Genomic DNA, 25,074 nt, shown 5'->3' on the forward strand with positions numbered 1-25,074 from the left:
GTTGATTTAGTTTAGCTTGTAAAAATTGTTTGTAAGCATTGTTGGGTCGACTTTTTAAGACTTGCACTTAAATCAAGTGCAAACAGGTTTGAAGAATGAAATATATTTACAGCCAGGCATGCCCCATCCTCTCCCAGTGTGTATGCTTTATCATTTGTCTGGAGAACAGGAAGAATCGTGTTATGAGGACAAAGGAGGAAAAGATGATGCAGGTTGAGCATTCCTTATCTGGAATTCCAAAATCCAAATACTCCAAAATTCTCCAGAAAGATGACTGAAATAGTGACACATTTGCTTTCTGGTGATTCAGTGTACACAATGTTTATTTTATGTACAAATTATTGAAAGTATTGATTATAAAATTACCTTTAGGCTATGTTTAAAAACTACAGTGGAGTCTCACTTATCCAACATAAACAGGCCAGCAGAACGTTGGATAAGTGAATATGTTGGATAATAAGGAGAGATGAAGGAAAAGCCTATTAAACATAAAATTAGGTTATGATTTTACAAATTAAGCACCAAAACATCATGTTATACAACAAATTTGACAGAAAAGTAGTTCAATATGCAGTAATGCTATGTAGTAATTACTGTATTTACAAATTTAGCACCAAAATATCATGTCTTGAAAACATTGACTACAAAAATGTGTTGGATAATCCAGAACGTTGGATAAGTGAGACTCTACTGTATATGAAACATAAAGAAATTTTGTGTTTAGACTTCGTGTCCCATCTCCAAGGTATCTTATAATGTATATATATTTTGAAAATATTTCAAAATCTTAAATACAGACCAGTTCCAGTTCCAAGTATTTTAGATAAGGGAAACTCAACCTGTACTTAAATATTTAACATGTGTCTCCAAAGGCTAGTACCTATGCTTTAGGAAACATGGGGTAAATATAAGAAATGTATTCTTATATCTGCTGCTACATCTGCTCCTCATTCTGGAATATCTGACAGATTGTCTCAACTGTTTACTTAATGTTGAGATTAACAAATATTCTAATTAATACAAACCTTTTGTTCAGTGGTATAAAAAATCTGAGGTCTTGTCCAAAAGAACCTTAATCAGTAGTCAGATACCTGTTACCATGCTTCCATTCTCTTACTCCTATCTTCCAAGGTATTTCTGTTTACAAGCTTGGAAACCAGTCTGTTTCTTGCTCCACTCTGTGACTGGGTCACACATAAGACAGCAATGAAAGACCTTCAGCTGTTCACAGGCCAGGCCAAGCACACTGGAAAACCTTTGAAGGAATGGCAGTATGACCAGTCAGCAAACTTAACAGACTCGTGAAATGTAGATTTCAGGTCAGACAGATGTCTTCCCTGCTGTATTTCTCTGGCTTTGTTGATTGTGCCTGTTGAAGTGGTTGCAACATACCAATGGATATTGGCAAGCAAAAGGATGCATTTGATCTAGAACAGCTGCATGTCCACTAGAGAGTTTATTTAAAAATACACCAGTTTGGATAAGAATGAAGCACACAAGAAGCCTTCCTAGAAAAAGCATCATTCAGGTAAACAGCATGGGTAAACATTACATCATCTAAAAAAATAGTCACCAAATACATTTGTACAGAAAGGGCTTTGAACTTCCATAGTTTGGCAAAGCACAAATTTTGTAATCATTCTTGTCTTAGGAAAGTTTCAATTTCTGCCTTCCACATCTGGTACTAACACATCCACCTTTTTATAACACTTGTTGGTTCATCAGTACATTATACATAGTAAATGTGTTAAATGACATCACATAGAAATACCTTTCCTCATCCCTGTGAGGAAAGGTATTGCTATTCCTGATTTGAATGTTATCAGTGATATACAATTATTTCCCCAGAATCACCAATCTGTGCTGTGCATTACTTCTATGTGTACACGTAAAATTGTGAAGGCCTCTACATGGTAAGCATGCCAAATCAGACTCAGATATTTCCTAAAATAATCTCCAGTGAGGACCTTGACTTCTTAGGAGCTGTCCTATTCACCAATTGGTAAGATCTAATTCTGCTTATCTTCAGCAATGTAGTTGTGTCACATTTTCTCAAACTTTGTTCTCTTCTCAGTAGCAACTCATCATGTAATAGCACAAGCAAACTTTCATTCAAGATTTCTAAATATAGTGTACTGTCTACCCGCTGTGAATACCTATCATGAGGCAGTTATCTCACTTGGGAAATTCAGTAGGAATCTCTTAGCCATTTCTTTTTCAAATCCTGGCCTTTCTGCATTGAGAAAATACCTTGGTCTTGACTGAATAATGAATATCCTTTTCTGGTTCTGATGGACAGTGTATCAGGATTTAACACTGCCAGATCAGCTATTGCGACAATATTTGAAATGTCAACACCTTAGACATCTACATGGAACATCTGGTTTGACTGCTTCACCCATTCTTGCTGTGCTGAAAACATTATATCATAGGGAAACAAAAACTATAAAGTGTAGTTTATAAATGTTTGTTGGACAGTATTAAAGTTGATGTTAATGAAATGAAAACTGAGTAGAAAGCAGAATTAGATTGTTCTCTAGAAATGAACCAATGGAAGATTACACTAGCATCAGTAGAGGTCAAGGATCCCTTAATTGGGAACATGAGGTGTTCTGAAATTGTCTATATGTGTGGCTGAGATGGTAACAACTTTGCTTTTGAATAGTTCAGAGCACACAAACTTTGTTTCATACACAAGATTGTTCAAAATCTGCTGTATAAAATTACCTTCAGCCAATGTGCATAAAGTGTGTATGAAACAATTTTGTGTTTAGACCTGGGTTCCATCTTCAAGATTGTGTATATTAAAATATTTCTAAATTTGAAAACAAATCTGAAGGAATTCTGGTCCCAAGTAATTTGACTAAGGGATACTTATGTAGTACAGTACTTATATATTTTTTAGCTTCAAAATTACATTTAATTCCCTATTCTTGTATTATGCATCTCAATCCTTACTCACTAATGCCCTAAGTGCAATTCCCAGTTACTACCCAACTAACTTCAAAAACCTTCATCACAACTTTGTGCCATCAGCATATTTTCAGATGGACCTCTGATGCTGTATAAAAACAACATGAAAGTGCAGTTGTCTCCAATATGGGTCCATGTCTATGAAATTTAAATATCCTGCTTGAATATTATGAAGATTCTGTCACTGTGCTGAAAATGCATAATTCCAACATGAATTAATTCCTGCTGTATCCCACGGCTTAGAATTCATTAAAGTGGTGTCGAAGGCTTTCATGGCCGGAATCACAGGATTGTTGTGTGTTTTCCGGGCTGTATGGCCATATACTTCTGGAACATGGCCATGCAGCCCAGAAAACACACAACAACCCCAATTCATTAAAGCTTCAACAATAAGGCAATTGCTAGCAATGGGAAGATAATCTGCATTCCTGTTGGGGGAGGTGGCAATTAAGCATTAGAAAATGGGGGGAAAGGCTTGTTTCAACTTGTGAAAAAAGCCAAGTAGAGCAGAATGCCGTTTTCTGTATTCTGAATGGTTGGGTGAGTAGGCATAGAATGTCAATATCTTATTTCATCAACTGCAGTTATTGAGCCTGAGTTTGTTTTCAACCCCTTACATTTTGTAACAATTTTTCTACAGACAAAGGGTGTAATCCATGCTACACAATCGTAACAGTCTGATACCACATAGATCCACCCCTGTGGAATATTGAGAACTGTGCTACTTAAAATTCTCTGCTACAGAATGACTTAGTATTGTAAGTCAAGGGAGTGCATTCGAGCTCTTTCGCAAGACTCCATAGCTACCAAACTATAGCTGTTACAGTGGTGTTGAAGTGCCATAATCATGCAACATGGATTCACAATAGGAACAAATAAGATGCCTACACAGTTGGACAAAACATCTATTAGCATTGTTTCTTGCTTTCTACAGAAGCTAGATTTCTCTGAGAAGCCAGCATTTTCTTTTGGTGTGTACTTTAAATAAAACATCTACATTTAGAACGAATGCAGTTTGACACCACTTTAACTGCCTTGACTCAGAGCTATGGAATCATGGGAGTTGCAACTTTACAAGGTCTTTAGACTTTTCTGCCAAAGAGTGCTGGTGCCACATCAAACTACAACTCTGTGATTCTATAGCATTGAGCCATGGAAGTTCAAATGGTGTCAAACTGTGTTAATTCCTCAATTAGATGCACCCTATGTTACTCCTTGGACTCGGTCTTTGGAGATGTGGCTTATGTGAGTCAGAAATTGAACAATAATTTACCAGTGACTGATTATATCCAAAGTTTTCCTGTATGTAAGAAATAAATAAATACATGCATGAATTGAAAATGCTTAGCTGTTTCACAATTTTACACGGTGAGTGCTAGCAATTTATGACTGTTACTTTTAAAGTAATGGTGTTGAGTTGGTTGGTTCCATGTGTTGTGATTCCTTTCTGCCTGCGAATCTCCAAGTTGGTTTCCCCTTTGTTGAGTTGGTTTCCCCTTTGTAGATCAGAGTCTGGCATTAGTTCTATGCTTAATTAAAAGACACCAAAGGAGAGATCCAGATAGCTCACACTGCACACACATCTGCCAGAACCAGGCCTCTGCTTAATGTGTGAAGTTAAATGAGGCTTTTCAAAAATGTTTTTGCATAGGAAGCATACTGAAAAGTAGCAACAACATCAGACAAAATGTTCCTTTTGGCTAGGTTTTAAAAGAGTCCAGTTTTCTCTACAATTGCCTTCCCAAGTTCCAATCCAAGAACTAGAGTGTGCTTGAGCTAAATGAGACTGGTTTTGAAACCAAGAAACCTCTTCAAAGTTGGGGGAAATAACGTATCATGAGCTGATACTTCTTGAACAAGTTTTAGCTCTCAGGTAAGATACCGAGTATCTTAAAGAAAAGTGTGCTGATGGTTTCAAGTCAGAACAAGGCACTGAATGAAGAAAATATGCTTTTATCCAGCATTGTAAGATATTGAAGTTGAAGAGCTGTGAAAATGCTGATTATATTTCTAGCTTTGGTGTGCTGGTTATTGCTGCAGTAATGTAAGGCAGATGGTGTGAAGTTTTAAAATATTAATGTCTGTGAAGGGGAACACACACATGTAATGATCTCTGAATGCTATATTGAGCATTTCCAAATCTAACTGCCATTTGTGTGCTTGCTCACGCTCTCTCTCCTTCAGGCTGTGCCATTTGATCAGCACTTTGTTCTCAATTCTGATGATTAAATTTCATCTGAGCACTTCTTCTTTTTCATGTCTAACCTGACAAAAGGGAGTTGTTGTTGACCAGAAGCAATTTCCATGAAAAAAAAACCCTATGATATTCAGGCAAACATACCAGTCTGCTCTCATGGCAGTACCATGGTGAAGGGGAATAGCGTTATTTGGCACGGAGCCCTTAAGGGGGGAAAAGTGCAGAGAACAGGGATGTCTTTGTCCAAAATATACTGCAATAAAGCATCCAAAAAAAAGGAGGAAAGGAAAGTGAGAAAAAGACGCTGTTATTCCTTTAGGCTTCCTTAACCTTTTCTTCCCCTCCAGTTTATTCACACATTGCCTGACAGTAGGGCACTGCATTGTTACAAGTGGTCTGAAAAGGAAACTTGGGGCATCTCCATTTTTTAGCTGTAAAGGAACACTATACCCATTGTGTCCCTGAAGAACAAGTGAACTGTAGCTTTGCAAATGCTTGCTCCACTGGGATTTATTAATAGGGTCCAGATTTAGGCGACATAGCTTTAAAAGACCATGTAAGGTACAGTTAGTCAGCTGACAAATGGCAAAACTTCTGTTTCAAGCTCCTTCAATGTGTGGTGCCTTTCACATGTTATGGGCAGCAACTCCCAACCTCTCCCTGACCTTTAAGAGTGATGGAGCCATAATCCCAGATATGAAAATCAAACTTAATTTGGAAAATCTGGTGAAGAACTTTCGTAACCCTCCTATATTAGATGAAGTGAACAAGAATTTAGGAAAGTCTTGGCATCTTGTTGCTTTTATTGCAACAGGGCAAGATGTTTAGGAATCAGGTGGACAAAGTAAGTTTTTTTTGTCACAGGACTTGCAAGTGGCATGACTTCTTGCTGCAGTGAAATTGGGAGTTGCAAGAAGTCTATTTCCAGTTTTCCAAAATCCCTTACTAGAAAGAGGGCGCTGCTCTTTTAAAATATCTTGCACTGATAAATGGGTAATTTATTGGGTTGTACTGGTTTGAAATACTGTGGCACATTTGGCAATGTTCATTCAAAGGCCAATGCAGAAGTTGTGTAATCCAGCCCATGACTATGTGGTTTTCATACCCACTCTTGAAAGGAAACACAAATATAAGAGAGGAAATACATGGGAAGAGATAAATTCATATTGGACTTTGAAGTTTAAAACTCAAAGAAATGTTCCTGTGTTCTGAAATTCTTGATCTTTTAGTTTTGACGTCTCTGGTTTCATGTCTTGCTTTATTTGTAGGTTAGTTGGGAGGGAAAGAGCGGTGATATGGTTAAGAAAGAATAGCTGTTTTCATCCAGAGTTACCAGCTCTTGAAAAAGTATGTTTTACCTTTCTCATATGTATATCAAGATGTAACATATCAAATCCCATTTCCTCTGAATTGAAGGGTATTTTTAATATATTTCAAGTAAACCATTTCCTATCCTATATAGGTGGGGGAGGAGGGATGGAAATCTATCAACTGGATATATATTCCTTCTGAGGCCCCATCTACACTGCCATATAATGCTATTTGAAACTGCATTATATGGTCAGTGTAAGGTCATATAATGCAATTGAATGCAGTTAAATTGCATTATATGGCCATGTAGATGGGGCCTTAGACACAAAAATTGTGGGTTTGATCTACTTAAATGCATCATTTGGCGTATGAAGGAGTTGCTATTTTCTGGTCTCATACAGAAAAGAAGAAAAGTTTGAGAAACTTGAGAAAAGTTTCTCAAGAAGGAAAATATTTCAGGCAGATATTTTTAAAGTTATGTATTAATTAATTTTATGCTAGAGCACAACCCAAGGTGGCAAGTTATACTCTTATTGAAACTATCAAAATGATTCAAGCCATTGCTCCTGATAAAGATTTATGTATTACATAAGAAATGTGGAAATATGGAAGGCAAAATACACTTTTGGGCTGTTCTAATAAACAGGTTGTGATTGGGGGTCATTTCACTCAGTTGACTTCTTAAAAATCAGCTGCTTCCTTCTTCTTGTATGGAAGATGTCTGATTTCTCTGGACATGTCCTCACAGATACATACACACAGTACATTTTAATGTGGCTGTAGCACTGTTACATGAGAAGGTCAACACCGGTCAGGGACCAGAGTGTAGGGCATGGAGGACAGCATACTTCTTCTGATCCCTCTGGGCTTAATGGGAATTCTTCTTCAAAAGCCTAGGAGAACTCATATAATGGAAGAATCTTTGATAAACTTCAAAGAAACCTCTTTTTTTTGTTCTGTGTGATGGTTGGTTTAAAATACTAGCAATTTCCTTTGTCCAAGGTCCCCATGGAAGTATCTTGTTCTCAAGCATTGGCTGTCCCTCTGCAAAATCATTCAAAAATTTAAAACAACCATTCATGCTTTTACTGAACACCCCACTTCAGAGAATTTCTGCTTATTCCTTTGCTGTCTCAACTCCTTATTCCTATTCAACAGCATTACCTTGGGTATTTTTCCCCTGGGCAAAAACTTGCATAAAATGTTAGTCTCCAACAAGCTTTGCATCATTCCACATTTGCTCTAAATGTTGAATTTTACTCACATCTGTTCTATTCTACAGCCAGATACCCTAAGACACATGTGTTAAACTCAAGACCTATGCACCAAATCCAGTCTGCTATGAACAACATCAATTCTTTATTGGTTAGTCACTTATGACCATATCAAAACATGTAAAACATACAATACGTACACACTTACACATACATACAATAAAACCATGTAAAGATACAAAACAGTCTGCTATGTCAATATATGTGGCCCTCAAGATGCTGGACTACAACTTCAGTATTCCTCATCATTAGTTTAATGGCTACAGCTGATGGAAGTTGTGATACAGTAACATCTGGAAGTCTTCAGTTTGTTCTGTTTAGTCAGGAGAGTAGGGTTTGAGTTTAGATACAAGACTTGTGAATATGATGTCTAATGTTAACATGCCCTTAACCTTTCTGCAACTGCAGAGCCGCAAAGTGCTGTTGGGTTGCAATTGACCACTATGTAGAAAAAATATAGTTGGTTATCTGCACCCACATATTCTCCATCCATAGATTCAACAGCGCTTTGAACCATAAGGCTAATGTGGCCCTCGATGAAAATTAGTTTGACATCCCTGCTTTAAGAGGATGTCAGAAATCTCAAGCAAATGGTTTTCCAATGCAGTTTAGATGTTCTTTCTTTTAGATGAAATGCTTAAGTAAACAGAAGTCTGGAGAAATAGCACATAGTAAGCTAATGTATCAAAAAATACCTGGAAAGTGTTTCCTATGAGATGTGTATGTGTATTCATCCATCCTGTAGTGTCCTCAGAAAGTCAAAGAAGTGTTTAATTTAGTGCAAAGGTGAAACTTCAACTGAAAGATCAGAGATAGTTGGCTGGGTCAGCATAGCAACACATCCCACATGACTTTATCAATGGGTGGCCAATGAAAGCTTATCCTGTCTTAGCTTCCCCCCACCTCAAATCTGCCCAAGTGTTAAGTTTTCAAAGGTTCAATGTTTCAAAGCACTGAACCCAACACAAGAGTCCTTTGATTTTTCTGTCTATTGCATGTTGGACTGTAAACGCATGCCTTACCAAAAAAAATCACCTCCTAGGGTTGTTAGCACTCCCAAGCGAAACAGAAGAATTAATTAGTTGCTTGGGAAAAACATTAATAAAATAATCGTTCTTTGCCTTTAGGTTTCAAATCCTGCTAAGATTCAGCTATAGAATCTTTTATTGAAATGTAAAGCAGAATGTACCAGCAGCGAGTCAGAAAGACACATTGACTTGCCAAACAAAAGCAGAGATACAATTTTATTTCTTCATTCCTCCCCTGTGTGCAGCACCAAAGGCCCCTAACTGAACCTGATAATATCCACAGCCTGCTTCATCTGGTTATGAATGAAGTCAAAAGTCAAACCCCTTGTTTGCTGAAGTATAAAAGAGCCTTGAAAGAAGGCTCCAGCATAGTGTTATTAGGCATTCGCCTCAGCAGTAGATAGATGCTAGGTACTGGTAGCAGTATGATGGTAGAAGAGAGAGCCACATGCTAAACTGCTGCTCTGTTGTTGTTGTTTGTTGTTTTGTGTTTTAAAGTCATTTTCAACTTATGACAACACAGAGGTGAATTTATCACAGGAGTTTCTTGGCAAGATTTATTCAGAAAAGGGTTGCCTTTCTTCTTCTGAGGCTGGGAAGAGTGTGGTTTATACATTAAATGCTTTTCAGTATCTTCCCTTTAGTAGACTGTGAATATGCTTCCTTGATAATACAAGGTTCCCAGTTATGGGGAGATTTAAAATATGTTCAGCCAAACATGATCGCAAGTTTCCTTTTCATATCTTGATATAAATGTCCAAAGAGCTTTAAAATGACCCTCATGCCAGGTGTTGCTGGAGATGGGAATTTGTGACAGTCCTTCCACATGGTGGCAAATAAAAAATCTAGTCTTCATCTTCGTGGAGGGGATTCTTGGGTCTGTGAGGGCGACCACTTGTGCTCTGGATCCTTGTCCTTCTTGGCTGGTTAAGCTGGCCAAAGATGGGTTGTGTCACGACCCGGCTGCAGGGCACCAATAACCATACACAGAGGCCAGAATCTATCTAATATCTTTATTGAAGGAGTATATAAAGTTAATAAAAACAAGTGTAGAAAATAGTCCAGAATTAGACCTTTCAGGAAAGGTCAAAATTAGTCCAAAGAAACAATGTCCAATATGAAATATTAAGGTCCAAAGTTGTAATCCAATAACCGAAACACTCACTTTGCCAGGCAAAGTGAGGGGAGATGACAAGGTCCTTTAGTCCAAGAACTTGAACGAGGCTAGGAAATAACTTGACTCTCGGAAAAACAAGGCTTGAATACAAGACAGCAAGGAACGAGGAACAAGAACAAGATCCGTGGTGTTTACTTGGCAAAATCCGGGAAACAAGGCAAGGCTGGGTCTTGGAAAGCAAGGCAAAATCCGTGGAAGAACAAGGCTGGAAAACGAAGGCTTGAATCAGGAACAAAGGCTTGGAAGCGGAGTAGCTGTCCACACACACTACTCCAGTTGCTGACGAAATTGACTCCGCAAGATCCCTCCGGGAGCAAGGAACCGAAATAGGCCTTGTTTTCCCCACCAGAGAACACTTCTCTGGGGAACCAGAAACGAAAGTCAATCTCTGTGTCCAGATGTATGACTCCCTAAAATTTCTCATGGGAACAGGCTTAATCATCTGAATGCTTTGCTGCTATTCTCAAACTCCTGCGATTAGCCTGTTGCACTCCTTTCTGCTGGAGAATGTAATTACGGCGCGAAAAAGGGGGAGAACTCGACTCCGGGCTTGTTTGGGAGATTTCTGGAAGACAAACCTCCTGCAGGTGCAAAGGCTCAATTTCTGGCTGAAATGGTTCCCTTTCTGGCTGAAATGGAGGAAAACCCAAGTTCTCCTCTTCGTCAGTCACAACAGCACTAGGAATGGGACTACAATGCCCATGAGTCATCACAGGTTGTTGGGTTGGTTTGTGACTGTTATAAATGCCTCCCTGGTCCAGGGGTCAGTTCCATCCTGCTTTAAGCAGGCGGTGGTAAAACCGCTATTAAAAAAGACCTCCTTAGACCCATCTGTATGTAGCAGCTACAGACCAATTTCCAACCTCCCATTTTTGGGCAAGGTTCTGGAGCGGGTGGTTGCCACGCAGCTCCAGGAGTTCCTCGATGACACTGATTTTCTGGACCGCTCGCAGTCTGGCTTCAGGCCTGGGCACAGCACCGAGACGGCTTTGGTCGCCTTGGTGGATGACCTCCGCAGGGAGCTGGACAGGGGGAGTGTGACCCTGCTGGTTCTCCTGGACATCTCAGCGGCTTTCGATACCATCGACCATGGTATCCTTCTGGGGAGGCTCTCTGGGATGGGGCTCGGTGGCACGGTTCTGCAGTGGCTCCAGTCCTTCCTGGAGAGCTGTTCCCAGATGGTGAAGCTGGGGGACACCTGCTCGGACCCCTGGCCTTTGACCTGTGGGGTCCCGCAAGGGTCTATCTTATCCCCCATGCTATTTAACATCTACATGAAACCGCTGGGAGAGGTCATCCGGGGTTTTCGAGGGTGTTGCCATCTCTACGCGGATGACACGCAAATCCACTACTCGTTTCCATCTGATTCCAAGGAAGCCCCTCGGATGCTGAACCAGTGCCTGGCCGCTGTGGCGGACTGGATGAGGAGGAACAAGCTGAGGATCAATCCTGACAAGACAGAGGCTCTCCTGGTCAGTCGCTCGTCTGATCGGGGTATCGGGTGGCAACCTGTGCTGGACGGGGTTGCACTCCCCCTGAAATCACAGGTCCGCAGTTTGGGGGTCCTCCTGGATTCAGCGTTGACGCTTGAGGCTCAGGTGTCAGCGGTGGCCGGGAGGGCTTTCGCATAACTCAAACTTGTGCGCCAACTGCGACCATACCTCGTGAAGTCTGACTTGACCACGGTGGTCCATGCCCTAGTTACCTCTAGACTGGACTACTGTAATGTGCTCTACGTGGGGCTTCCCTTGAAGACGGCTCGGAAATTACAACTGGTCCAACGCTCGGCTGCCAGATTAATAACGGGGGCGAGTTACAGGGAGAGATCTACTCCCCTGTTTAAGGAGCTCCACTGGCTGCCATTCATTTTCCGATCCCAATTCAAGGTGCAGACCATCATTTATAAAGCCCTAAACGGTTTGGGACCCACCTACCTTCGTGACCGTATCTCCTACCATAAACCTGCCCGATCTCTTCGATCATCAGGGGAGGCCCTCCTGTCGCCACTGCCTGCATCCCAGACCCGCCTGGTGGGAACAAGGGAGAGGGCCTTTTCTGCTGTGGCCCCCCGTTTATGGAACTCACTGCCCATCGAAATTAGGCAAGCCCCCACTCTTTTAGCCTTCAGGAAAGATTTAAAAACCTGGCTTTTCCGATGTGCTTTCGGAGAGTAACTATTACACACTTCTTTTGTTACTCCCCCAACATCTATCCTCTAGATTGTTTTTTATCTTATGTCCCTGTTCTCCGTGATTGTATTCTTATCCTTTTCTCACCCCAAGTTTTAACTAAGTGTTTCATGCGGCCCGCCCTGTTATATATTGTGTTGCATTGTACATGATTTTATTGTATTGTTTAATTGTATTATGATATGTTGTTTTATATTTTGCTATATTGTACTGTTCTGGGCATGGCCCCATGTAAGCCACCCCGAGTCCCCATTGGGGAGATGGTGGCGGGGTATAAATAAAGTTTTATTATTATTATTATTATTATTATTATTATTATTATTATTATTATTAGATCAAATAAAATGCCTATCTGGTCCAACATACTGCTTATACTGCAGCCAATGCACTGCCTGGGAGAGGACCACTAGGACTTGTTTCCTTCATTTTGCACTCCCTGTCTATTGATAGCACAGAGGGATCTGGTCTCAAATGTTTGCATTGCATCGTTATTCCAAAATCTATTATTCAAGAAGATTAAATGATACAATAAGCAGGACTTTGAGGAATGCAGGAAAATGTGGTATCTTTATTTGAATTGTATAGCATTATTTTAAAGAGATGAAGTCAGGTTTTAGTTAGCTTTGTTTTGCCTCCAAGAGTTGTAATGGACAGGAGGCTGCAGGGCAATAGATTTGGCAAGAACTAGCACCTTGGCTTGCTCTGAGGGCATTCAAGGACTGAGGATTTTCCTTTCAACTGGTCATGTTCTGCCTCTGTTTTGTGCACAGATACAGGCACAAACCACAGCTAGTATGTCCAGAAAGTAGCTCTTGTCCTTGTCCCTTGTGTCTAGTACAAAAAAAAAATCAAGTCTGATTTGGCCAATGGTGAAATAGGTTTGAGACTGAGCTCACAGTCTCCGCTAGGCTGGAACCTCATGTGTTGTCTTACAACCATAGTAATTTGTGGCCAGATTGGGACAGCAATGTGGGATTGAGAGGGACCGCAGTCTGATTTTATACTTCTTAATAGTCCTTAACATTTTGGTATAAAGAAAGCTGGGCTTGGGAGCCTGTCCTGTAAATAGTCACACAGCAAGAGCTATTTCTACTTTAAAAAACAAAAGTCTCCCCTCCCCATTTTGTCCTTGATTTCTGTATGTGGCATCCCCTGCCTATCTCTGTAAGCCCATATTCAGGGTGGCCATTGGCATCCCTCCATACTGGAACCTCAGTGCTAACCGTTCCCAGAAGATGGGGCTGCTGCCAGACATTGTGGGCGGTGACACAATTCTTCAAATAATCTGTGTTTCAAGAAATGCTCCTTGGAAATGAGGCTACCTCCTCAAGTGCCCACCCCCTGTGGCACCATACCATTCATTACAAAGGCAGTGGGTATGTCCTGTCTTAGGTGGTAACCTTCCCAAGCATGGCCTCCAGAGGCTAGGCGTGTTGTGAGTTTTACTGAGCAATATCCGTTCAGCTCCTGAGGGTATGTTTATGTTTCTCATATGAAAATAGGGAATCTGAGGTTACTGTTGTGTTGGAAAAATGTCAAGGCTCAATTGGCAATATCCCACAAAACCACAAGTTTGTAGGAGAAAGAAACAAAACCCTCAGATATTCAAAACCATGTCTGTATGCTTTTTAGAGAAAATATATACAATCCAGGTCAAATCATGCTCTTACTATAGTGGTGGCAGTCCTGAAAATAATCAAAGCGAGGAAATAGTACCCACATGCTGTTCAGTGAATGAAGGAAAAACAAATCTCTATTATGCCAGAGTTCACATAACATAGTGGAACGCCATTGTCTCCAGCAGCCCTGCCCTCTCTTTTTTCCTCCCCTTTTTAAAGAAACCAATTTAGCTCTCAGACATGTTTTATTGTTTGAGAGAACATGTGTTTTACAGACCTGTCATGTGAAAGCTATTAAAGAAAGGAACTAGAGCAATAACAATAAGCCACGTCACCATAGTATGGTTAATCCCCAAAGTTGACTATTAAACTGCTGCTTCTAGTAGGTATGAAACTAGATCATATCATGCTGTGTGAATTTTTCAACGATAGTTTTTCATTGGGTTTTTCTTTTAGGCTATTAATTTATATTGTTGGCCTGGCAAGCAAGGCTTGTGTTCAAGTTGGCTCTGTTCCAACACATTAGGTAGTGGAAAGACAATGGTCTGGATTTCACACGGTATGCTAAGTTTTGAGCTGCAAATTCAGAGACTGATATTAGTAGGGTTTTTCCTACATTTATCTGCTGCTTTTTATTGTGTTGCAAAACAGATCCTTTCACTCATATTGAGCTTTTTGCTTCAGCCTACAAAGTTGTGTGTTTTTTCATGTACAGCAGGGGATTGGACTAGATGACCCTTGTGGTCTCTCCCAGCACTATGATTCAATGACTGCTCCAACTTGCCTACAAGTGACCAGAACTGAGGCATCTTCCACAAAGCTGTATCAAATCCCACATTATCTGCTTTGAACTGGGTTATATGGCAGTGTGAACGCAGATAACCCAGTTTAAAGCAGGTATTGTAGATTATCTGCCTTGATATTCGGGGTTATATGGCTGTGTGGAAGGGCCCTGAATGCTGTATTCCAGATAATGTGTAACCATGCAGAAAACAGTAGGATGATTAGTTCCTTCAACCAGTGGAAACTATGATTTTATTAATTCAAGCTAAAATAGCATTCATCTTCTTTTCTGATTGCTAGCTCAGAAGTGCAGAGTACTAAATGTAAACCAGGGATGGTCATTCAATCACTAATATTCAGCCCAGTATTCTCATAGGGTTGTTATGAGGATATTGGAGAGATGAGCTATGTACACTGGAGAAAAGGCAGAAAACCATGGATAAGAAAAAAAAACACCTGAATTCTCATGTCAAATCAGTCTGTCACATGCTTGCTTAGGTTGTTGCAAATTGAATGCATTTTTGAAAAATGTATTATTTGCATATGTCATGCTTGAATTACCTTGCACATCAAATTATGGTTTATTAATGCTCAGACCATAGACCATTAATTTACAGATCAAATTAGTGCAATAAAAATGTACAAGGAATTGATCTTCCCTCTTCCCTCCTTTCCCCCTTTTCATTATAGTTCTGTGAACTCAACTGGAAAAGTATTTTGATGCTTCATGGTTGAGTAGTAAGCAATCTTGTGTTTTTTGCTTTAGGTATTTCGGTTTTTCATGGAGGTAATGCTTGGTTGCAGTTAAAGTTTTTTTGATGTGCACCTACTTTTGGAAAATGCTTAGCTTCGAGATTGTTACTGTGTATTTTGGTTTTGCTTGATGGATCAAGTTCTTTAAGGCTTTTTGTGTTTCTGAACACTCTTCTGTTTACACAAAGGGATTTTTAGGACCTTTGATACTAACTGGAAAAAGATTTGTAGCACAAGCTTTCATAGACTGAGTTTATAAAAGCTTGTGCTTCAGCTTCTTTCTTCTTGTTAGTCTTTAAGGTGCTAAAAGAGCAATTTGAACACCTCTACTGACCAATACAGTTATTTCTTTGAATGTAACTTTTTTTTTGTTTCTCTTGCTTTTTTCCCTACCAGCTGGACTGCCATTCCTGATCATAGAAACAAGCACAATTGCACCCTACCGCCGGGGATTTTACTGTGATGATGAAAGCATCCGCTACCCTGTGAAAACTGGAGAAACCATCAATGATGCTGTCCTTTGTGCCGCGGGCATTCTTATAGCCATACTTGCTGTAAGTAGAATAATACAGTTGTGGTTTCCATACATCGTTTAATAAGGTTGCAAGAGAATCTTTCCTGAAAAGTAGCATTTGCTATCAAACAACACACTTGCCCTTTTGTTCTTCCATAAAGTGTAGGATATTGGTTAATCAACATTGGTGATTTGAAATATGTTGAATACTTACTACTACTGGCTTCCATGCCCATTGCATGATAATCTGACCCAGGTTTAATCCAAAATTTAAAAGATCTATCCAAGGTGCTGAACTGTGCATTCAAAAACATACTGTATATATTCATGTCTAAGTCTAGAAATTTTAGCCAAAAATTGAGCCAAAAAACTTGGATCAATGTAAGTAGTGTTGTGAAAGAGGAAACCTTAGTCCATCCTGGGAGGACCTGAAACAAGCACTGATCTCTTCTGTACTCTTTGCCTTGATGGCACTTTTAGCTTTATTAGATGCCTGCGCAAGAAAATGGCAGAGCTTGGCTAAGGCATCACTGGTACTTTCCCTTCTTTCTGGGATGATCCTTGATTTATCAAAATCCTTAATTTTGGCCTGCCAACTTGCTCAATCCCCATAACTATCCTGGTTCTTCAGACTCCTGAAGCAGAAGGGAACCCAACTCACCACTCACCCCCAGTCACCCCCCAAAAAACCTACTGGAGGGGCCTGCAAGCAACACAGGCCCCTCTGCAGAGTACTCCTGATGCGTCATTTTCACACACCAGGAGTACTTTGTAGAGGGGCTTGCAAGCCAGCAGACCTCTCTGTTAAGTTTTTTTGGGGGAGTGGGGGGCTAAAAGGGGGGAAGATGCCATCCTGGATTAACCTTTGGTTGACCCAGAATGGCAATTAGCCACCCTCAAGGGAAAGACGGGTTTGGGTTGAGGGTAGGGACAGAAACCTGGGAGGAAATGGGTTAAAATAACCCACTTACTCTCGGGATTCTGCCCTGTCTGGAAGGACCCTCAGAATGCATCTGGGGAAAACATTCTGAGCTTTGCAATTGAAGATGAAAAGGGAATGGAGGGGACTAAAGGTTTACAAAGATGTTAAAAGTGGTAACCTTTCAATAGAACTATTTGGGCTACAACTTTCAGAATTCTCTGGCCAATATAATCATAGGATTTGGGAAATTGTAGCCAAAAATGAAACATATCCAAGCCTTTCTGAATAAAACCTTCCCCACACTAGTACTCTCCAAGTTCACTTACGTTTTATTTATTTAAAATAGAAGAAAGATAGAAACTGGTGACTTCTCATTGTGAAAAACATTAAAAACAAATAAATCAGCTATCATGTTAATAAAAACCCAGAATAAAAAAAGTTTAAAAGCAGGAGGGGAACAGAGAGTGGATCAGCCTGATGTCTTGTTGCAGAGTTCCACAACATTGGAGCAAGTTACCAAAAAGTCCCTATTGTGGGTTTTCATGAAACATGCCTGTGATAGAAACAAAGGAAATGTTTTCATACAAAGATTTTGGAATCAAACTTCTTCAGGGAAAATGGCCTTCAGTAGGCTGTATTAAAGTCATATAACACATCATATAACAATCATATAACGTCACAGCTAATATTTTGATTTGTGTCTGGCAAAAAACCAATAACTAGTAGAGTTGTTGCAGCTAGGATTTTCTGTTCTCCCCCTAATCAGCTTTGGTCAGCAGTTTGCCACAGCATCTTGAACACATTGAATTTCCCTAACATTTCCAAAGATATATCCATGCTGAATGGGCTACAGTAATCCAAATGGGATGTAACCCAGACACATGCCCTTGTGTCCTAATCAGACATCTCGGGAAACAGGCATGTTTTTACTAGTTTTCATAGGGTAAATGAACTCCCAACTACTGCTGAAAGCTGAAGATTCAGGATCAGGACTGAATCCAGGAGTACACGCTTCCTGGACATTTTTAAATCCTGGCTGTTAAGACAGGTTTCAACAGGATTGCCTGCCAACGCATTAGAAAACTCCCCAAAGAGTCTTCTAGTGCTTCTTCCTGTAAGCAGACATCCTGTTACATCAGCTGATAAAACAGCGACACTAAATTAGATTTTTAAAACACAAATGCATGAACTAATCTGTGGAGAAACCCGTGTTTGTGCTCAACAGGTGGGTCACAGGTTTTTTAAATCAGGCTAGCGCTTTTTTGTTCCATGAGCTTCTACTATTAGCACTTCATCTTGTATGAAAGATAAAAAAGAACGTTATTTGTTAACAAAGTTTACTCTTAATAATAAGCCTAAGCATGAGTGTAGTAAATGGAAATTTAAACAGTTGTTTTGCAGTCTTAGAGCAAATGAATAAGCCTATAAACAACAAAGAATTTTGTCCTGCAGGGAAGTATTTTCACTATGGAAAAGGTCATAAGTAAAAGTGTAAGACTTTTTTTCATTTTCATGTTGTTGCCTCATGTGGCCTCATTTTGGTTTCTTTCAAAATCTGCTTCTGATCAGGGTCAACTCAGCAAATGGGCAGCAAATGTGACTGGAAACATAATCAGCTGACTACATAATTCAGCAGCCATGTAATACAAAATGGCAGGCTCATTAAAAACTAGAAAGAACATAAGAAACAGCCTATGAACTTTTATAAAATGAGATGATTTTGTGCTGGCTCCTTAGCTTTTACAACAAAGGCTACTTGGCTTGGGGAAAAATACAAAACAAAATGGAACCTTTAAAATAACTGTGGGAGTTAGTACTTAAAGTGAACTGTTTCTTTATCAAGAAAAAATATAAATGCAAGATCCATATTCATTCTATCAGAAATAATGTGTAAAATTACTACATAGAAAAAACTGCATCTGCAAAATAAATAAATATACCATAGTTTAGTTTGATCTCTATTTAGTATCACCAACCATTGGTAGCTTTAAGTTTATAGTTCTGTGTTAATCATAAATCTTTGAAATTCACACTTTGTCATCTAATAAGTTGGAGATTTTAATTACCAGTTTTCAGTCCACCCTTCTCTGTCACACACACAGTCACATATATACCCATCAGAGATACAACAGAGAGGATGAGGTTATTGTAATATAATATAAATGAATTTCAAATTCAAAGAATACTAATTCTTTCCTTGCTTTTTGATGACTTTCCAAACACAAATCTGGCATGAAGGCATTCATTGATGATAAGCAAAGCAAAGCAATCATTTTCACCCCTTTCCTCCCCAGTGGTGTCATCAGCAGAGTCTTTCGTCCAGGGCAAAAGGTCTAGGTCATACTTTGGGGGATTCCAGGCCCACAGAGTTCTTGTTAAGTAAACATCAGGGTCTATGACCTTTCTCTCCATCAGTACATGAGAGGATATGAATGCACATGGCCTTTGAGATACACATTGCCTTTGGGACTGTGTTTCCAGACCTCCCCTAAATGTTGCCAGTATTTATCTCACAGTACATTTATTTTGCTTTTGAACATATAATACCTTCACCCTTTAGAACCTCATTTTAACTGTAAGCCATGGCGGCCAGAATAAAAACTTTTTGTTACTGCCCAAGGAATAAAGTCTGGAAATTAGTGAATTCTTTATTTCTGTTTGCTTCAGGATGTAATCAGCCCTGTTCATTACTTGACTTCTCTCCTCAATCCTGTGAATATCCATCTTCTGTAACAAAAGTTCTGTAACAAAAGAAGGTTGTTATCTAAGGCCACAAATCCTATGTATATTTAAATAGAATCATGTAGGGTGGGCAGAGACATTTCCAAACAGCCATGAGTTTGAACCTGTGATTGTGAGTAGTTATCTAATTCCTGGATTTTCTTCAAGTGTTTATATGATAACTTGGTATTTTATTTATCAACTGTACCTCTTAGTATCCTCCAGTCATCACGGCCTATGTTAGGGGGCTGAGGGACTTATACTCCAAAAAAAAGTAATGTTTCCATCCAGTGAACAATATCACTTCTCAGCCTTAAGCACTGGCATAAGACAATGTCTTGACTTGCATTTAGAGTAGACACAATCTATGTAACTACAATGGGATAAAACAAGTGTCTTTTATTTAAACCATGTGCCTTTTCTATCTAATTAGATGCTAGAAAAATAATAGCTTGAAATGTAGCAATCCTGTGCAATGAGTTGAGAGAGATTGCAAGAGGGACTGAATAATAGAAACTAATTGCTTAGAGGCCTTTCATGGATTTGGGAAACCAGATTTTTCAACCATGTTTTCCAAATACCAGAGAGTTTTTCACTTGGTTTATTCCCAGCTTTGCTCCCCTTTAAGCATTTCCAGCAGTTCACACCACATGCTCCCTGCTTGCTGGAGACGCAAATCAGAAGAGGAGCTTAATATGTTTAAGACTTGTTTATTCAGGATGAAGTTTCAGCATTTCCACATCTGTGCTGAATTAGTTGCCTGAGCTTTCTTGTTTTCTTTCTTTCTTTCTCTGTCTTTCTTTCTTTCCTCCTTTTTTTTAAAAGGAGGAGCAGGGGCAGCATTGCCAAAAAAACAAGGTTATCCATATCCAACTTCAGCATCTCATTTAAGAGTTCATCCATGATTTCAGCTAAAGCAGGAGAGGTCACGACTGCACAGTGGCATTCTGGAAAGAGTGGGGATTGATGTCTACAATTTACTGTCTGCTACATCTGTGCAATTACTAGGACCACCAGCAGGAAGAGAAAATACTAATCTTTGGACTTTGTTGTCCCTGGTCAAAGTAATATTATGTTTACCTGAGGCCAGGCAGCTTTAGATTTTTCGAGGATGCATGCTCTTGGAATTTCTTAGGATTGATTGAATGGCAGTACACCTCTTGTCACAATTGTTCTTGTATTTTGATTGTATTCAAGTACATTCTTATACCTGGTTCCTTGGTATCCATTGAGGGTTGATTCCAGGACTTCCCATGGGCACCAAAATTGGGTGAATACTTAAGTTCCATTATGTATAATTATTTAGAAAAATGGTATTCCATTATAAAATGGCAAAATCATGGTTAATTTTTGGATGGTATATTTTCAAGGCTTGGATGGTTACAGAATCCATAGATGCAGAAGACTGACTGTATTGGGCAAATTTTCAGTTTTTGTAAAATACAGGCAATAGAAGGACTCAACTCCCTGAGCAGCCATGGAAGCCTGCTAGGTTAGTTTGAGCAAGTCACAGTCTCTCAGAGCCTAAGAAGGCAGCAGTGGCAAGCCTTTGAATGAATCTTGTGGAGACCTTAACACAGGGTCATATCCAACAGCTAGATTTTTGCACTTTCTATTTACACTTGGTGTGGGGAAAAATTTGGATATCTGAATGTTTTAGATGTCAGGTCTAACATCCATCCTGGATGTTAGGGCCTGGAGTCCAGCTCATTGGAGGTGGGGGTAAAGATTTCCCATCCCATATTACCTGAGAACAGTTAGAGAGCACATGAAGTCATCTGAAGGAACATAATGTTTTATATGCCTTCCTTGTGCTTAATGGTACTTGAATGCCTGTGCATTTGTGTTGGAAATATGTTCCCAAGTGCCCACAAAAGCCACAGGAGATTTGTAAGAAACTCATTCCCCAGTCAGTGAGCAATACAGAAAACAGACTGATGCTCCAGTTGCCAAAGACAGGCCCTCCCTGTAAATAATGACAAATGGGCCATCCGGCAAATTAATTGCATTCTGCCAAAGAAGGAGATACTGGAATTGAGATGTTTTTATTCACTCCACATGCAGACAGGGACCCTGGCTCACTGCCTGCATTTGAAGATAGTCCAGCACCTAGACAAACCTTCAGCTGTGCAGCACTTGTATTTTCCAAGGCTTGCAAATGACTCCCTGGAACACTTTAGCTCCTGAACCTAAACTGGAGGGACTTTGATGTTAATTTCCATCTAGAAGGATATAGGGCAATATTCCAAATAGCTTTCCTAAAACGGAATGAGACCACATTCTATGATATGAAGCAGCTATGAATGATAATGGTTTCAACTACAGAACTATTAACAAAGCTTTTGACAAAGAAGCTCCTTTTTACCAAGTCTTTTTATGCACACCTAGCCCATATATTTCCCCCCATCTCCCCTGTCTAGCTGGAAGATTGTTTTAGTAGCAATGGTATCTGGAAGATGGTAAACAAGGGCTAAAGAAGCACAGATGTTTGCTGTCATATTGCAGCATTGGCTACATTAAGTAATGCAATGAAGCTTGAGCTAGGAACGATGGGATTTTACGATAGACATCTTGTTTCCCATTTCCTCAGCACATTTGCAGTCTGCCGCCATTAGACTGCATTTTCTCTCCTACAAGATGGAATTAATAGTTTCCCTCTATAGATGTTATCTGAATATAGCTATCTCAGTGTCCTCAGTTTTCTGAGATCTACTTTTACTTTGCCATATGGAGTTACAGTAGGCTTCCAATAATTTGTTCTTCATTACTAGGAGACTATATTCCTTCAGATGATTTCATGTGTTCTCTCAACAGTCCTTGTGTACTCTAGGATGGAAATCTTTGTTTCCCGCCCCCCCTCTCACCAGATATGATTCAAGCAAACAAAAACTGACATCTGTCAAGACGATGCCTAAGCTATCTCTTCAAATAGAATCCAATTCTCCCAAAACATCTATAAGATATGATAATTTTTCTCTGTTTCTATCTTTTAATCCTGCAGTGAACCTCGTAGGCAAAATTTCTTCAACAACTATTAAGCAATTTAATATGCTGCCATTTTCTTAATATATTTTGATGATTCCTAAACATCTTAACGAAAAGATACCCATGTACAATCAAGTGGTGAAGATCAGATAGAGAGTGGGCCCTTGGTATCCAATGGTGGTTGGGCCCAGGGCCCTCACCCCAATATCAAAACCAGTGGGTGCTCAAGTTCCATTATGTCCAATCTATTTATATATAAAAGAGTGATGACATCAGGGCAGCAGACAAAACTACAAACCCCCCAACCTCGAAATTTGACAACACAACCCATCATCCATGGCTCTAGGTTGATACAACAAAAAGAAAAGAAAAATAAAGTCCTATTTAGAGGGAGAGCAATAATTGTTTTTATCCAATTGCTGCCGGTTAGATGGCTAAGGTCCGCCCACTTGGTCTCCTAGCAACCTACTCAGCCCAGGGGACAGGCACAGTTAGGCCTCACTTAGGCCTCTTCCACAGATTATCAGATTTTAACTGGATTATATGGCAGTGTAGACTCAAGGCCCACACAGCTATATAACCCATTTAGAATCTTATATTATCTGCTTTGAACTGGATTATCTTGACTCCACACCGCCATATAATCCACTTCAGTGTGCATTTTATCCAGCTGTGAAGAAGGGGCCTCATAGAATCCAGTTCTAAGCAGATAATATAACATTATCAATAATATACAGTAGATAAACAGGCCGGCAGAACGTTGGATAAATGAAAATGTTGGATAATAAGAAGGGATTCAGGAAAAGCAGATTAAACATCAAATTAGGTCATCATTATACAAATTAAGCACCAAAACATCATGTTATACAACAAATTTGACAGAAAAAGTAGTTCCATGCGCGGTAATGCTATGTAGTAATTACTGTATTTACAAATTTACCACCAAAATATCACAATGAATTTAAAACACTGACTACAAAAACATTGACTACTAAAAGGCAGACTGCGTTGGATAATCTAGAACATTGGATAAGCGAATGTTGGATAAGTGAGATTCTACTGTAATATGAAATAATTACTGTGATAGAATAATACAGAAAACAACAGGGGAATTCCACACTGGAAACAATCAGGGCCAGCTAACACCTCCCAACAAAGTATGCCCATCACCAAAGTCTGGCAAATCCTGTTTTCTGAGGGCCACAGACAGTAGAAGCACATAAAATATCACAAACAACACCACTCTGAAAACAAGGGAATTCCAGACAGGAAACAATCAGGGCCAGCTAACACCTCCCAACAAAAAATTCACTCATGGAGGAAACAGCCAGGCTTTAAAGCTGCAAGGCCATTACATGCTAATCATTTTCCCTAACTGCAGCATTCATACTTGCCTCCAACAGACAAAAAAAAAATCAGAAACATTGTATATTCACAACCTTTAGGAAATAATATCCCAATTGTGCAGCATGTTAAAGTGCTGAGCTACTAAACTTCTGGACCGAAAGTTCGCAGGTTTGAATTGGGGGAGCAGAAAGAGCCCCACTGTTAGCCCCAGCTTCTGCCAACCCAGAAGTTCGAAAACATGCAAATGAGAGTAGATGAATAGGTACTGCTCCAGCGGGAAGGTAACGGCACTCCATGCAGTCATGCCGGCCACATGACCCTGGAGGAGTCTACGGACAACGCCGGCTCTTCGGCTTAGAAATGGAGATGAGCACCAACCCCCAGAGTCAGACACGACTGCACTTAATGTCAGGGGAAAACCTTTACCCTTTACCTTAACTACCACCAATTCCTCAATACTTTATTTCCCATACCACCATACTTCGCCACAGCAACGCATGGCCGGGCACAGCTAGTTGCATAATAAAATAGTATCGCTCATATAAAATGGCAGAAGCAAGGTTTTTTGGTGGGTATTTTTTTGGACATTGGAATATTTCAAGTTGTGGGTGGTAGAAATCCAGGGATACAAATCCTGTGGATATGAAGTGCTAACTCTATGTTGGTGTTTGAAATCCAGTGTATCACACTGCATGTATATTTTTGCATTTTACCTTTATTGTTTGCCACCTCAGAATCCATTAGAATTAAAACAATATTTAAAGTAAAGTCTGTGCCTGGCATGTTCTTCAGCATTAATAGTCATCCTAGAAGCATTGCATTCCAAAAACCTAAACCTGTAAGAAGCAAAGCAGAATTTGTTTTTAAAAATCCTTGAAGTTTGTGTTCTTGTTTTGCCAACTCAGGACAGTTAAAGTTTTTCTTTTAAAAATGATTTAGTTTTGTTTTAGTCATATATGATCCACTAGGATCTTGAAACGGAAAGAGGTAAATAAGATAGTTTCTATATTTCCCTGTATTTGATGTGTCAGTAGTAATATTTTTGGTTTTCCAGAAATGGGTTTAGGTGAAGGCTTTTCCCCCTGACCATTAAGTGTATATACATACTAGCCAGAATAAAGAGGTTGTGGAGGGGGAAAGTAACCTTTTTGATACTTAGGTATAAAAACAATGAAATAATTAATAAAATCCTAAAATTATAAAGTCTAGAGCTCAAGAAATCCATTTGGGTAATGTGACAAAGAACAAGTTAAGCTTTTTGCCTCTTAGAGAGGTGTGACA

General features: G+C 39.6%; 1 protein-coding gene across 1 annotated transcript in view; it reads left to right on the forward strand.

Annotated features, from left to right (window-relative positions):
• Positions 1–25,074, forward strand: part of plpp3 (phospholipid phosphatase 3) — an 80,162-nt gene that overhangs the window by 25,906 nt on the left and 29,182 nt on the right. The window contains exon 2 of the mRNA XM_003220177.4: positions 15,701–15,858. Within this exon, the coding sequence (XP_003220225.1) occupies positions 15,701–15,858 (158 nt within the window). The remainder of the gene's footprint in view (positions 1–15,700; positions 15,859–25,074) is intronic.

The sequence above is a fragment of the Anolis carolinensis genome, chromosome 4 (genome assembly GCF_035594765.1).
Source record: "Anolis carolinensis isolate JA03-04 chromosome 4, rAnoCar3.1.pri, whole genome shotgun sequence".
NCBI lineage: Eukaryota > Metazoa > Chordata > Lepidosauria > Squamata > Dactyloidae > Anolis > Anolis carolinensis.